Source organism: Cynoglossus semilaevis, chromosome 8, assembly GCF_000523025.1.
Source record: "Cynoglossus semilaevis isolate Cse_v1.0 chromosome 8, Cse_v1.0, whole genome shotgun sequence".
NCBI classification, from domain to species: Eukaryota; Metazoa; Chordata; class Actinopteri; order Pleuronectiformes; family Cynoglossidae; genus Cynoglossus; species Cynoglossus semilaevis.
This window is the reverse complement of record NC_024314.1, coordinates 22,995,351-23,010,080: the sequence shown is the minus strand read 5'-3', so window position 1 is coordinate 23,010,080 and position 14,730 is coordinate 22,995,351. Positions and strand designations below refer to the sequence as shown.

The 14,730-nt window shown below is 40.9% G+C and overlaps 2 protein-coding genes across 3 annotated transcripts in view; both read right to left on the bottom strand.

The window, feature by feature from the left end:
• LOC103382815 (round spermatid basic protein 1-like protein) overlaps window positions 1–7,099 on the bottom strand; it is a 34,903-nt gene extending 27,804 nt beyond the window's left edge. Inside the window, exons 1-2 of one of the 2 annotated variants that reach the window (XM_025057196.1) lie at window positions 3,179–3,317; window positions 315–538 (exon numbers count right to left, since the gene is read on the bottom strand). Coding sequence is in view for 1 of the 2 variants with exons in the window: in XM_008315743.3 (XP_008313965.1) it covers window positions 3,179–3,761 (583 nt within the window). In the remaining variant the exon portion in view is untranslated. Of the gene's footprint in view, window positions 1–314; window positions 539–3,178 lie in introns of both variants that reach the window. The other variant, XM_008315743.3, reaches the window with a different exon arrangement.
• Window positions 7,100–7,373: 274 nt separating this feature from the next.
• The window catches only part of ptpn12 (protein tyrosine phosphatase non-receptor type 12), a 39,438-nt gene continuing 32,081 nt past the window's right edge, over window positions 7,374–14,730 (bottom strand). Inside the window, exons 15-18 of the mRNA XM_025057210.1 lie at window positions 14,268–14,713; window positions 10,577–10,630; window positions 9,592–9,675; window positions 7,374–8,724 (exon numbers count right to left, since the gene is read on the bottom strand). Coding sequence (XP_024912978.1) covers window positions 8,663–8,724; window positions 9,592–9,675; window positions 10,577–10,630; window positions 14,268–14,713 — 646 coding nt within the window. The 3' untranslated portion in view covers window positions 7,374–8,662. The remainder of the gene's footprint in view (window positions 8,725–9,591; window positions 9,676–10,576; window positions 10,631–14,267; window positions 14,714–14,730) is intronic.

Sequence of the window (14,730 nt, the reverse complement as noted above, 5' to 3'; positions counted from 1 at the left end):
GTGATAAGACTGGCAACCAGTCACGGGTGTTCCCAGCTACTGGCCAAAATGCATATTGGGATCTTGTCCAAACCTCTGTGATTCCAAACAGGAAAACAGAATATCAGGGAGGAAAAACAGCCAGAATCTAAACTATGGCCTTTAAAAAAAAAAAAGTATTTTGGGAAAAACAGCCAGAATCTAAACTATGGTCTTTAAAAAAAAAGTATTTTTTCAAAGTCTTTCAGAATTATTTTTAAACAAAATAAAAGGGAAATGAAATGTTTGACAAATTACAGAATTGTCTGTCTAACTGTAGCCAGAACTCACTGTACCTTGGCAGATAACTTCAGCTTTGCTCCTACAGCTGGGATGATGTGATACTTGCTGGATCTCTGCGAGAAAATTCCTTCCCTACAGGAAGGTCAGAGCAGTTTGGTTTCTCAGAAGCAGCAGCTCTCCTGATGCTGGCAGAACTCTCTCTGTCGCTCTGTCACTCAGGGACACTCAGCTAGCACTGAGCTGTAGACTATTGTCCTTAAAGTGGCCTCTGCAACTGCTGGGAAAAGCCGTCCACTTATTTCCATCTCTAATCATTGAAAACACCGTGGTAATGATGCATGTGCATCGACACTCTGCTGCGAGTTCAAATACATTCATGAATATAATTCATCTCTTTATTCACTGCTACTTACAATAATTGCATATTCTGTATAATGGTAAAACAGCAGAGCAGTATGAAGTAATACATTGAGTTCACTTTCCAAAGGCAAGTGCTCCTTTATTAGGAAAAATATGGCATGACTTTTATATTGACAAATTTACTAAATAGGCTAACTTTAATGTGTTGCTTATGGTTACTGTTATTGCGTTGTTAAAAAGAGAGGACGTAATTGTAAGTTGTGTAAATAATGTTTTGTTTAGGTTTGAACTTTTATCATTTTAACGACTGTTATGATATACAGCATCATTCTTAAATGATCAACTGTAGTAGACCTTCTGTTCCTAAATCCTACATCTAAGACACATGCTGTAACTGTCTTCTACTGACAGAAATGTCTAAGGTTTACTTGTTTTAATCTATAAAGTTTTGTCGGGCTGGAGAGCTCTCTACTTGAGCATGTGGTTACAACATCAGACAGTGAGACATGACCAAACCAAACCCTCAAATTTTTACCATGTACCACTATATTTAAATTGTTTTTATAGTATTCAAAGAGGCACAGGCTGTCGTGAAATTCCTCCATGGCAATAAACGTAGTCTTTTCCACTGGAGCAAAACTAAACTGACATCCAACAAATCCCATTCTCCAGAAGGAATTCCGACCTTACGGCTACGCCTACGAGCCATCAACACGTCTTGTTCTGAGGCTCCCACTGGCTGCAGTGGCAGTTTAGTGCGTGTCATAACCTCCTAAACTACCCAACTGGAAAGGGGTGACATCATGTGCTCACACACGCGTTCACTGGGTGCCTCACACAAACGCAGTCAAAACACATAGGCCAGTACAATGCACATCCATGCTTTATGATTTTGTTTTTCCTGGAGACAATGTTTTTCGTGTGATAAACGACAAAAAGCCATTAAAAAAAATCAATAACAAGGCAAGGTCCACTAAGGAAGTGATCGTAAAATAGACATTTGTCTGTTTCCGCAGACAAATGTTTACATCCTCCACCCTCACCCTTTTGACCTGTCTGAGGACTTTCTGTCTGAGGAATCTTTTTTCATATTTTTATTGTTATTTATTATTTATTATTATACAAGCATATTTTCTGCATAATATATCTTCTTATTGTTTAATTTATTCTTATTGTTTCACACACCCCCACTTTACTCCTATTTCGTCCCAATTTTTTCAGATGCTTTTATTGGTTTTAGAGATTTAGAAACTATTAGTTGTTCTTTTATTATTTTATATTACCTTATTTAGGATACACACTAAACCAGGCTGGAAAAAATATACTGTACACTCAGGGTTACAACTGCTAATCCAAATAAAATTGTTGTTAAAAAATGTTTGTTTTTTTCAGTTGTATAAATGAAAAAGAGAATCAGAATGGAGCTGGTTTAAATTATGTTGCCATTCAAGTTTTTGGTTAAAAAAACACTAAAACGTAAACAACTCTGTTTAGTGTTTGATAAAGACGTAATAAAACCTTGGTTGAGAGACACGACATCACGTGACATACAGTAAATACATGGTCATGTTTTAGTCATTAAAAATGGACACTTTTCTAAATTAAAACACATTGTCGTAGAAACGTATGACTTGCTCTTTTCTTTCTTTTTTACGGAAAAACTGAGATAAATATTTTCCAAAAGGCACACATGACTATATTGTAAATCTCCCAAAATTCTAGTACTTTAAGCGGAAATTAAATGATAGGAGTGAATAGTGTTGACGTGAATAAATGCGTTGTCCTGAACGCACCACTGTACAGTACATGTAGGACCGTAAAACACAGCCGACTATCAGGAAGCCACCGAGTCTTGACGTGTGTTTTCCATATAGCCTGAGGTTCTGGGGGGGGGCGTGGTCCTCCACCAAAACAACACTCAGGACTATAATAGAGGTCGGTTGTTATAATGATATTACAGCTACGTGTACTTTATATTTAAGTTAACATCTGTGACACTGACTCCTGTACATACTGTAGTTTAAACTCCACGGTTTCCAACGCCTGATTTGTTTTAAAAAAGCTTTGTAATTTATTTTATGTTTATTGCGACGTAATTATAAATATTTTTTAAAAATGTTTAATGTTTGAAATATTCAGGTTAGGTGTTTTTCAGTCGGTATCTACGTCACGACGACCAAGTTCCGCAGCACTGAAGCGGGTTCACCGGCGGGTGACCACAAAACAAACCAGCAAAACAATGACTAAACTGTTTTTAAACTCCAAAAAAACATGAACCATATCTGGACAAAATAATGTTTCTACAACACATGGCTTTACCTGGACTTGAACATTGTTGTGCCCAAAGGGAAGCGAGTGTAAAAAACCAAGGAATTAAAGCGCAGACAAAACTACACATGTTCACGACCCACACAGTCTGAATGTGGGTTGAGGCGACTTCAAACTCCTTAACAAATTACACATAAACCCACAGTTTTTTTAAATGGCAAACTTTTACATCCCACTCGCATTATAAAGTACATTTAGGGCAAAAAAAGAGCAGTAATTAATGGCCTACCTTTGGGTAGCGGTGTGACTTCTCCATTATCCCGTTTCACCGCTGAAATGTCCTGAAATTCTCTGATATCCTTGTTGTTGTTATTATTGTTGCTAATATCCGTCTCGACTGTGGAGGAAAACACCAGTTTCCGTTTATTCTTCTCCTCTCCGCCTCCTTTAACCTTCTTCTCCCTCGGTTTGCCGTCTCTACTCGGCTTCAGTGAACAGAAGGTGGGCGATGCCGTTTTTTGGAGAGAGATATCGGCCTGTTTGAAGACTTTGGTCGGTGTTTGGGGTCCAGGCAGATGTGCCTTCACCGGACTAAAGCTCCACACCGCAGCAAGGCTGCTGCCGGAACTCGACTGTTGCTTGGCGGGCTGCTTGAGTTTGTCTTTGCCGCTGCCTCCCACTCCTCGGTCTCTGCAGACTTTCTTAGGCTTCATGCCCTTCTCCTCCATTCGGACCTTTTTGGGCGGCGGCAGGTTGAAATCCCCGGAAGACTGAGATCTCGACGGCTTGACGAGCGGGCTTTTGGACGAAGAGACCGCAACGGTGTCAGCCGTAGCTCCGGTAGGGTGAGCAGAATCCGGAGAGTCAGCCATCTTGAAGCTTGTATTTACTCTCTTCCCCCACCGCGGAGGCTCACTGCTGTTTTCCTGCACGTCGTGCAGCAGGCAAAGAGGACGGGGGCGGGTCTGGTGTGTAACGGACAGGTCGACATTGAGGGGCGGAGCAATGACGTAGAAGAAAAAAAATGGAGGGAAAAAAAGACGGGACTGAGTTCTTGTTTACGTTTTCATAATTAACCAAAGCCTGGTTCGAGGACCATTGATGGGCCAAAAGAGATTTGTTTGGGACCTTTATCCAGTATTTTTATGATTCCTGTTGGTTTTTTAACATAAGCCTGCTTTGAGTAGTATATAATTGCATAGCAATGTACTATGACAAATAATCTCTCAATCTCTCCATGGTTACGCAAAACAAACAAAAAGGGTAAATATAGGTGAGAATGTAAAAAGCTTAACAAACCAGCTGTCGATCTTGTGCAAATAAACTCCATATAATTGGCTATATGTATAAGCCATTACATAACTGCTCCATGGGAAAACTGAGGCGACCCAGATACGATGGAAACCTGGCTCAGTTTACACTACACAGTGTGAATATGTGTGCTGCAGGGAAAATAGTGCTGCATAGATAATGAAGGTGTGAGTTATGCTATAAATATGTGTACTAAAGCATAAACGTTATAAAGTTTATAATCTCTTAACGTCATCTCTATAATTAGAGTGAAATTAATATGGTGTACATGTAAATTCCAACACATTAACACTGTGTGTGTTGCTAAAAAAAATAACCATTTAGCATAACAATTCCATTGACGTTGATTTGGTGGATGGATACACTTTATCGTCCTCTGTGATAAGGTCATGTGAATGGCTGTTCGGTTTCGGTTCTGCTCGCCCTCGGTAATTAAATATTCTGGTCAGAATTCAGTCTGGTCCTTGAGCTGCATTTGACTGGAACTGTGTGCACAGAGAAAAAAACAAACACAATATTACATTTTCCTTATCACAACGAACAATAAAGTGTATCCATCCACCAAATTACAATCAGTGGAATTACTAGGAGAAAAAGTTCACGGACTATGCTATCCACACACTTATAATATACAGTAGTTTAAGTGGCTTCAGGGACAAGTGATGGATTAGCCACTTGACTGGACTAATAATGGTTTTATGAGAGCACTTCAGGGTAGGGAATTAATCTGGACTTTTTACCACAGTGGCAAAAATGCTTTTCTTTCTCCACGTCAGTTTCATCAATTGCTCCATGTTATTTTATGGAAATATATTATTGTCACAGCTTTTACCTATTTTCTGGTTAGCCTTTAGCCAGTCATAAGCTGAAGTGGGTTTTCGTTTCAATATTAACCATTGTCTTGTATTTAGGTAACTTCTAGACACACTTCTTGTATTTTTAGGTACCTTTTTGACAAAAAAATTGTGAATTATGGGCCAATTTTAAATCTTTTTTTTTAAATTTTGTTGAAAATATTTCAATATCTTAATAGCTTAATCCTTTTTTACATATTCAACAAACTGTTAATACTCAGTTCTTTTGTTGCTGCTTTTAAGCCATCACTAGCTTTTAAACTATTAAATTTATTTAATTTAATGCTTTAAGTAAAAACTTTACAAACATTGACACTTTTTGAATTTTTTTTTACTTTTTTTGTTTTAATTTAGATTTGTGTGGAAAAAATAAAACTGAGACACAAATTTACTCAATGTTCATTTTTACTGATTGATTTCTGCAACATACAAACATTTTGGGTGTAGGTGAGTGTTCGTGTGTGTGTGCGACGGGAGGAGGGCGTGGCCGACTGAGAGTCCCACAGGAGGCGATGAGCGAGCAAGCAGCAGCGAATCAAATCACTCACGCTCAAGCCACTGATGATGATTGAAGAAGAGGAGAGGGAATAAGGAGGATGGGTTCTCTCGAAGGCACGGGTGGACTTTTTTTTTTCAACTGAGATCGAAGCTAGTGTGCAGCTGATGGAGGAGAGAGGGGCGTGGTGAAAGAAGAAGTTATGAAAAACCAAGCTGTGCAGTAAAAAAAAAAGCCTCTTCTCTAGATGTTTTTATGGCATTTTATGTTAGTTTGGGCCACCGTCAAAAGTTAGAGGATGTGTGAATGAAACAAGGACGGAGGAGAAGAATAGTGGAGGAGGAGGAAGAGGAGGAGGAGGACGGGACACAAATTTAAGAGTGAAACGTTCAGAAATGGTGATGAAAAGAAGTGAACGTGTGACGGCAACAAACAACCGCGTATACAAAAATAACTTTAAAATATCATTTACAAAAAAAACAACCATTATTATTATTATCATCATCAATATTATTACAATCTCATAATGTTGTTGCTTTCTAAAGAGAGGGGGCCATTGGCAGTCCTTTGTGTTTTTTCTCTGCCTACTAAATTAAACACTGACAAAAAAAAAATTAAATCCTTATCCTTTTGTAGATTATATTCTGAACATAAAAATAAAATTTGACAGAAGCAAAAGACCAAAGGGCAGCAAAATAATTTACAGGAAAAAAAAAAGTGTAGGAGAGGAATCATCATCATCGTCATCATCATGCACTGACTTTCTTACATCTTCTGTGAATAAGAATATTTAAGCAAAAAAAAAAAAGAAGAACATTATATACCTAAACTGCCCTGTACATTTGTTTATCTTTATAAAAAATGCATATACTGTATAGTCATGGTAGCTAATGAAGGTGGAGCGGGTTAGAGCCCGTCCTGGGTCTCGACGTGCTTCACTCTGATTGGTCTCACAGCGGCAGAGAGTTGGACTGGGCCATCAGATGAAAGACCAACACTAATATACATATAAAAACCACATGATCTGTGTCTGAGTCTCAGGTGATGTTGTTAATAAAGCAGGCAGAGAAAACTGGGGAAAGTCTGTTGGTCGTTGATCTGAGGGCCGCACCAGCAGGACGAAGAATGAGAACAGGAAGGCAGAAAAAGGAAAACAAAAAAGCAAAACCGAGTCCAAATGTAAGACCAGGAGAGAACAAAGCTGTACTGAGGAAGGCTGTCGTCAATGTCTTCTCTATGATCGGCTTCATGGTCCCATCAGTGAGAGTCAGGTCACGAGGCTGAGAGTTTAGTCGATGCTAACGTGTTTTTTCAACTCTGCTGTGATTGGACACAGGGACGTCGGCTCCACCAAACTTGTGGTGAGTGTCCAGACAGAATTTCAAGCATAAGTTTAAAAGTTTCTTACAGTGTTTCTATCGGGGGGGTTTTTAGCCATTTTTGTCATAGAATTGCCCGTAATCTTCCTTTTCCTAAGTCAGTGAAGGCGTCACACACCTAACTTTCATTCCACTTTATCCTTAACTCACTTTTCACAATTTTCTCTTTCACTTCTCATTCCACTTTATCCTTAACTCACTTTGAATTTTCTCTTTCACTTGTTTGAAGAGTAAATTGCACAATTTAAATGAATGTCACTGAACACATGCTAATGTATGCTAACCTGCTTCCGACTCCTGTCCACCTGCCAATGTGCTGCCAAACAAATGAACCTAAAGTCAATTGGTTAATTAGCTACACAGGCAGCAGTGAGTCAGTGCAAAAGGGAAATGTTTCTGCCACAACCTGGGCTGATTTTCCTTCCCTGTCATTTTCACATTGTGTACGACACACTACGCAGGTCCAACCAACTTGGCCACCACCTGTTTACACAGCCATGTAGGCAACGAAACACGAACACTACCCAGCCCAACTCTTGTAGATGATGAGGAAAAAAAACCAAAACAAAAGCCAGAGGATTAAAACTCCACCATTTAAAAGGGATTTGTTAACACCGCATGAATTCTTAAAACCAGATCTACCACGCCAACGGTAGTTAGCATTTCTGTGCGGCAGCCGACCAAACAATATCAGCCTCGGTCCTCTTTTGAACAGAGGGTCAGCATGGACGTGTGACAGATCAGATCAGTGATCACAGGAGAGCTGGATGAATGCTGGTCTCTGATCTGATCCTTTATAATGTAGCACCAACACAAAGAGAGAAGGGGGGGGGGGGGAGGCGGGGGGGAGGGAGAGAGAGAGAGAGAGAGAGAGAGAAAGAGAGACAGCACCCCAGCAACCTACACATACCCTACAGGAAATGTTGCGTCACGGGTAACAGATTATCTTGGTTCACCATTGTTCAGTAGGAGGAAGTGGACCCCACAACGTCTGTCCGAGCTCAGCTAAGTCCCAGGTCTCGACTTCCCTGAGTAGCTCATGTGATTAAAGTTAACTCCGGATTGAGGACAGAATACAAGTTTTCTCATTTGGTTTGAAACAAAGTGTTCCTCCTGTTAATTTAAGAAGAGCACCCCGCGATTAAATACGGAAGGTTTTCACCTACATTCCTCTTCTTTTAGCCTAAAAATGGATAAAAGTCCCCATGATGTGTCTACAGCTCCGAGAGAGAAAACAGAACTAACATTTTTTTTCATTAATCTACTCTCCAGTCACCAAAATATATATATAAAAAAAGACAGGAATTATCCTTTAACCATAAACAGAAAACTAACCAGACTGATCCCAGGTCAGCGTCAAGAGAAGTCCAAATCTCTATCATCAGCAAGTTGAGCAGGAAGAATGTGAGCTTTGTTCTTATGACAGGCCACTTCAGCAGCAAGTGTTCCTCTGCAGTGGCACTGTGAAGGAAGAAGGGAAGGAGGAGAGAGAAGAGGAGGAGTAGCAGGAGGAGAGGAGCTCAGTCCTGACAAGTTGTCGGCGACACAGTCACACAGAGGGAGCTTCTGTATAACAGTGTGCTGCCTGTCTGTCTGTCTGTCTGTCTGCCTGTTTAGCATCGATCAACTTGTTTTTTTTTGTTGTTTTTTTTGGACCAGCCAGGTGTGATCAGCAGAGTACGTCTCCTGACAGGTGAGGACACTGGTGGTGGACAAGCAGACGAATCACGCCATCATGTCCACTCCAGGGGGGGTTCGCGAGGGCCTTTAGGCTGGATGCAGCGGTTACCGAACCCTGCAAGGACAGGAAGAAGCTCTGAGTTAAGACTGATCTGGGGTCTGGAACCAATGTGATAAAATGTTTTTTTTGTTGTTCAAACATTTTAACATGCTAGCAAATAAAACAGACTAATTATTTTTGGTTGTAAGTCAATAAATTAAAAACATAAACCCTGAACACTGCAGTCTTCAGTATTTAGTACGACTCACTGACTACAATCACACACAGTGACCTCAGGTCAACATTGCTTGCTTTACCTAAAAAATTGCAAACCTGGTTTTAAATGATGAGGACGATGCTATTATGTTTTCGTGCTGTTAGCAAGAAAGCAGGACATTTTGTGTAAAATTGGCTTAAGAATTTACAAAAAAAAAAAAAAAAAATGCTACTTTCAGATGGAAGGTTTTATCATATGTGTAGTGCACAGAATGCTGCTTTGGCAGAGTGTTTCTCATTAATTTAATACCAGAGATATCAAGGGTGCACACGTGGTTAGAACGTGTACATTCCTCATAGGATGGCCCACAACAGCACAGCAAGCAAAGCAGTGACCCTTTCTCCTATTCTCCTGAGTTGTAGTAAAAGAAAATCCACATTTTTTTTCTCCCACAGGAAAAGAAAATGCCTGGTCTCCAAACAACCCCTCAGTTTTCTGCACATGCAGCCAAGCACTGGCTCTCAGATCACCAACAACGCTGCTACACCTTCAGAAAAAAAACAAAACCCAATGACATCAGTAGAAACTATGTTTGTCAGCAAAGGCCTACTGCACACACAAGAAATCATTACTGGACGTCTGAGTGGAGGAAACCCGGCCGGACGTGGTAAACAAGTCAGAGAAATGACGAGCGACAAGACGACCGTGGCTGCAGACTTACCCACCCAGGTCTGCTTTGCTGTCTGAGGCCGTGGTTCCAGCAGACGTGGGGTCAGGCGGACACGTCTTGTTAACACGGTCGGACACGTCTGGAACAAAAAAATGTGCAGGTTAATGAGATGGAACCACAGCGTGAACATCAGTGATGGACCTGCTGCGAAGGTGTTGTGTAATAGTCTTAGTGTCTTTGCACAGACTGAAAATGAACATTTTTGTTTTTATAGCACTTTTTATGCATTCAACAGAGCACAAACTGCTGTACAGATAAAAGGTTTAAAAAGTGTAAAACACCCCCCTCCTCCACACACACACACACACACACACCCCCACACACACACACACACACACCCCCACACACACACACACACACACCCCCACACACACACACACACACACACACCCCCACACACACACACACACACACCCCCACACACACACACACACACACCCCCACACACACACACACACACACACCCCCACACACACACACACACTCATCCAACCATACACAAACACTCACTCACTAGGACATGCAAATGGAAGCAAACATACACTTATTTGAAGGCAATAAGGCAAGGACAGGATTATCAGGTTAAACATTCAATCCCTTTTTTTGAAAAAGCCTCTTGCACGCGCGAACACACGCACACAGAGGAACCACTAAAGCAGTAAATTGGCTGTAGGCTTCATCAAAAACGTAGGGAGGAACGGATTTTTCACGCCACCTTTTCTTCCCCCGTATTCTCTCTTGCCTCCTCTGTAGAAATCACCTGCTGCGCTCCAAACACCATTAGTCTTATCACGTGCAGGCTAATTTGTACAACACTGAAGGCCTGTCGCCTCCTCCACTCCTGTTCTGTTGACTGTCTCTCCCATCAATACACAAACAAGGACAAACAGATAAGACTTCCTTCCACTGCAGCCCGCACTATCAAATGGACAAGCAGGCTGCAAGGAAAAGGCGGCTCTGAAAAACGTGCGCGTCCGTACCTGTGTGTGATCCACTCCACTCAGGTGGGTCCGAGGGTTTCACCTCCTGAGGGTCTGACAGAGAGCAAGACATAGAGGGAATGAGACGGAGAAAGCCTGACAGGAAGAGTGAAGGTTCAGAACACAGACTGTGAATAAGAAATGGACGCTCATTTCTGGATGAGAAGTGAAGCTGAGGAAGTTGGAAGTAGCACCACCACATGGGGGCGAGTGAAGACTTTGAGAAAAGAATAATAAGTTGTCACTGTATTATTATTAGCTGGATTAGCTTTGTTTAGTTAGCCACAGAAAATACTTATTTTTAGCATTGTGGCACAACCAAACTACAATTCCATAAAAAGAAGAGCTCTGTGCTACACCATAGATGTGCTCTTTAAATAACATTTAACGAGTCTGGATGATGAATGCAATCATGACTACGTCCATTTCTTAAAGACAGTCAAAGGTTGACGTGTTCTGACTGAGATCACGTTATGAGACATTCAAAGCCAAGTGTATCTTTTCATACTTGTCTCTTTACAGCCGACCTCCTTTGTTCAGAGCTGCCTCACAGCATCAGGTTTCACATACAACAATACGTGTTTTGAACAAACACAAAAAAAAACAATGCTTCAAGCTGCTATAACACATCACTGACTGTTGTTCACACAATAGAATCTCGACACAAATGTCTGACAAAGCCAATGCTGCCCTCCAGTGTTGTGATGATAGAACAGCAGCATAGATAAACAACACAGCTCAAGGGGGCTCGGCTAAATTATCACCAGATAATTCAGAGACACTAATTTCCATCTCATCACTTTCTGATTATGAGTCAGTGACATGGATCCAGGGGTGAAGCCAGTCAATCCATTGCTCTGAGAAGAAACCCGTGGAACTGTGACCAATGCAAACGCACCTGTGGCCAGTATGAAGGACTCAGGGGTTCTGGCAGGGAGAGGGGGAGGGGAGTCATCGCTGTCCCAACAGTCTGGGTTAAAAGGTCAGAGGGAAGCAGAGTTAGTACTGACCATAAACAATGGCAGTCAAACGACAGAGAGACAAAGTTAAGATTCTTCCAGAAGGACACTTACTGACATTGATTTAAATCTAAAAATGTAAAACAGGGTAATTCAAGTAATCCAGGGGCCAACTTTACGCTTTTAAACTTACTCAGACAAATTTAATTTATTTTTGCATTCATTGGGAGCAATCAACTTAATGTATTTTGGCAAAATGCATCAATTATTCATTCATGGGCTAACTTTTCCCTACCTTTTACTTCCCCTAATCTAATAGTTGCTTATTGCTTAGTTATAATAAATTATATCAACAAGCAATTCCTGCATTTTAGTGTTATTTGTTGCCTGATTGGTACGAGCTAATAAACATAATTTGGCTTATTGAAGTAAGCATGCACCAAAAACTGTACGGCATTTAAAATTAGTTTAAATTATAATAAATTGTACAGGTCTTTTACACCATTACTTTTTTGTTTGTTTTTGAAACATATTTTGCATTTATAAGTCTTACTGTATAGAGCTTAGTTTGAAGATCTGATAACAAGAAATGCCACAAGGTCTATTCAGATCGTCAGGTGGAAAATGTTTGGTACTGTAATTACATAAATTGTCCAGCAGAGAGAGCACTGACTTTATTGTTTGAAAGTACAGCGTGCCGTACAGCTGTTTCATTGATCAACTTTAACCATTTTGTTTGTAATTAATGTACATTATGCTAATTAATATTAATCTTCTACCATAGGCCTAAAGGCTGAACTCGATCTTGTTATTCATTAGTTTGTAAACAGAAAGTAACTGGTAACAAGAAATATGAAATCATCATTATATAAGGATGAGAACCATTCACAGAGCAGCCAATAAAACAAGCAGCAACCAGCCCCCCCTCGACCAATCACAAGGCAGACCTATCCAGTGCACCACCAACAATTGTTACATTCTTGCAACCAATCATAAAGCAGTTGTTAGCTTTTCATCAACCAATTACGAAGCATCACCTCAGCCCACACACGATGAGCTACCAAGCCAGGCAAGATCCACCACGGACCACTTCAGAACCGCAGGAACAATCTCTGCATTTGGCTTCAAATATTGGATTTAACATGAGGAGTGCACAATGAGAGGATAATTCTTACCTAGGGTTAGCACGATGCTAACGTAGCATGACATGTCTTGAAACGGCCCTGATAATGATAGTCTCATTGAAATGGACATGTTCAAGATAATTTTTTTTCGATAGTCTCATTGAAATGGACATGTTCATCAAGATAATGTTTTTAGTGTGGGATTAGTTTAGTTCTGAAATACTGCGCTGGCTCTTTCAAGTTTAACTTCACTGTGCTACTGGTTAGTCAATAAACATGCTAAAAAAAATCCTGATTCCAATCACTGATTGGTCGATGTTGATCACAATTAAGACAATACATAACAAAAATTTGAAAATTGGAGGGTAAATTTAGATTGACTGCTATAGGAGTAAATATTTAAATTTTAGCAATTATAATATCACTAAGATAACCTATGTTATATCCGTTGATTAAAAACCTAGATTAGATGTGAGGCGAGTGCGTCGCCATCTAGGTGGTTTACATCATGCCTCCTCAATGTTCCATCCAAGTATCTAAAAATGCAGCTGTTTCAGCCAGAGTTCATAGGAGATCAAAACTGTACCAAAGCAAAGTCCAGCTCAGTCCATTCCACATCAGCCACACATCAAAGTCTTATTTCAAAATCACATGATTCTGAAATCCTCCCCCACCCCCTCAAAAAGGTTTTGATTGCATATGTGACAGCGTACACAAGCGTGCGTGGGCGTGTGTTCTTTATTGTGATCCATCATGCAAGGTTGATCCTTCACCAACTGACATGCACGCTCAGTTCTGGTGCTGCACAGAAATGAGAACACGCACAAACAAACAGAAAAAATAAACACAACTTCTTTCATTCTGTTTGTTCATCCTCTCCTCACACACAAACACACACACACACACAAACACAAGCACGAGCACAAAGATGAATGACAGAAAGGAGAGTTGTTTTGACAAATGTTGGCCTGGTTACAGTTGCCGGCTGAACCAACCAATTAATTGTATGATAGTGTTTTAAATGAGACTCCGTGGAAAGCGTTCCACTTTTTCTTAATCTCTCTGAACTGTATTATTGTCGTTTTAATTAATTATTATTTTCTTTCATTTTTTTATGTGTTTATTTTCTCCTTCTCTTGACTCCTGATTTTCCATTGCGGCTGGAACAATGTGAGGCTGTGTGTTAGTGTGTTGAACGACCCATCATGTCATGACCATGTGGTCTTTCTGACACGTTAGTGTCCTCACTGACCCAGAAAAGGGACTGGAGCCTGAGGTTTTCCCTTAATTAAGTGTGGATAATAACATCCATCCGTCAAGAGATAATGTTGTTGTATATATGTGACTTGACTTTTCATATCTATATACAGTATAAACACACACATATATACATATATATGTACATATATGTGCACATATATGCACATATATGTACATATATATGCACATGTTTATATATGTATATACATACATAGTCATGGATAATTTGTTCATTTGTTAATTCATTCTGAGGTGGAAGCATCAGCAGCAGCAGCAGCAGCAGCAACAGCAGCGCAGCAGAAGTGTTAAAGCAGTCGTTTACTTAAGGCCGTCAACCGACAGACTTACTTGCCGTCGATGCAGCCGTTGGTGATGGAGACCGATGTCCAGCTATGGACATCGACACCACCTTCCTGGCCGGTGGCTGATCTCCGTGATGAGGGGGTGCTGTGACCATGCCCGACGTCATGGAAACGTTAGTGCGATAACCCTCCTTTATCGCGGACATCTCTGCGTCCCCTTCCTCATCTGAGTTGTCCGAGTGCAGGGGGTTGGTGAAGCTCAGGGCAGTTCTAACAGGTGTAGTCGAGGAGGAGGAGGAGGACGATGAGGTGGAGGAGAGGTGGCAGGAGGAGGAGGATGACGATGGAGGGACGCGGTCTGAGGAGGAGGACGAGGAGGAGGTCTTTGGATACTGTTTATCAGGGCTGCTGGAGGACTGAGACCATGTGGCGTGGCCCGTTTTTACCTCTGCTCTCTCTCCTCTCGGTAACTCCCCCCTTTCCCCCCCCTTCCAAGGGAGATGGTTTGC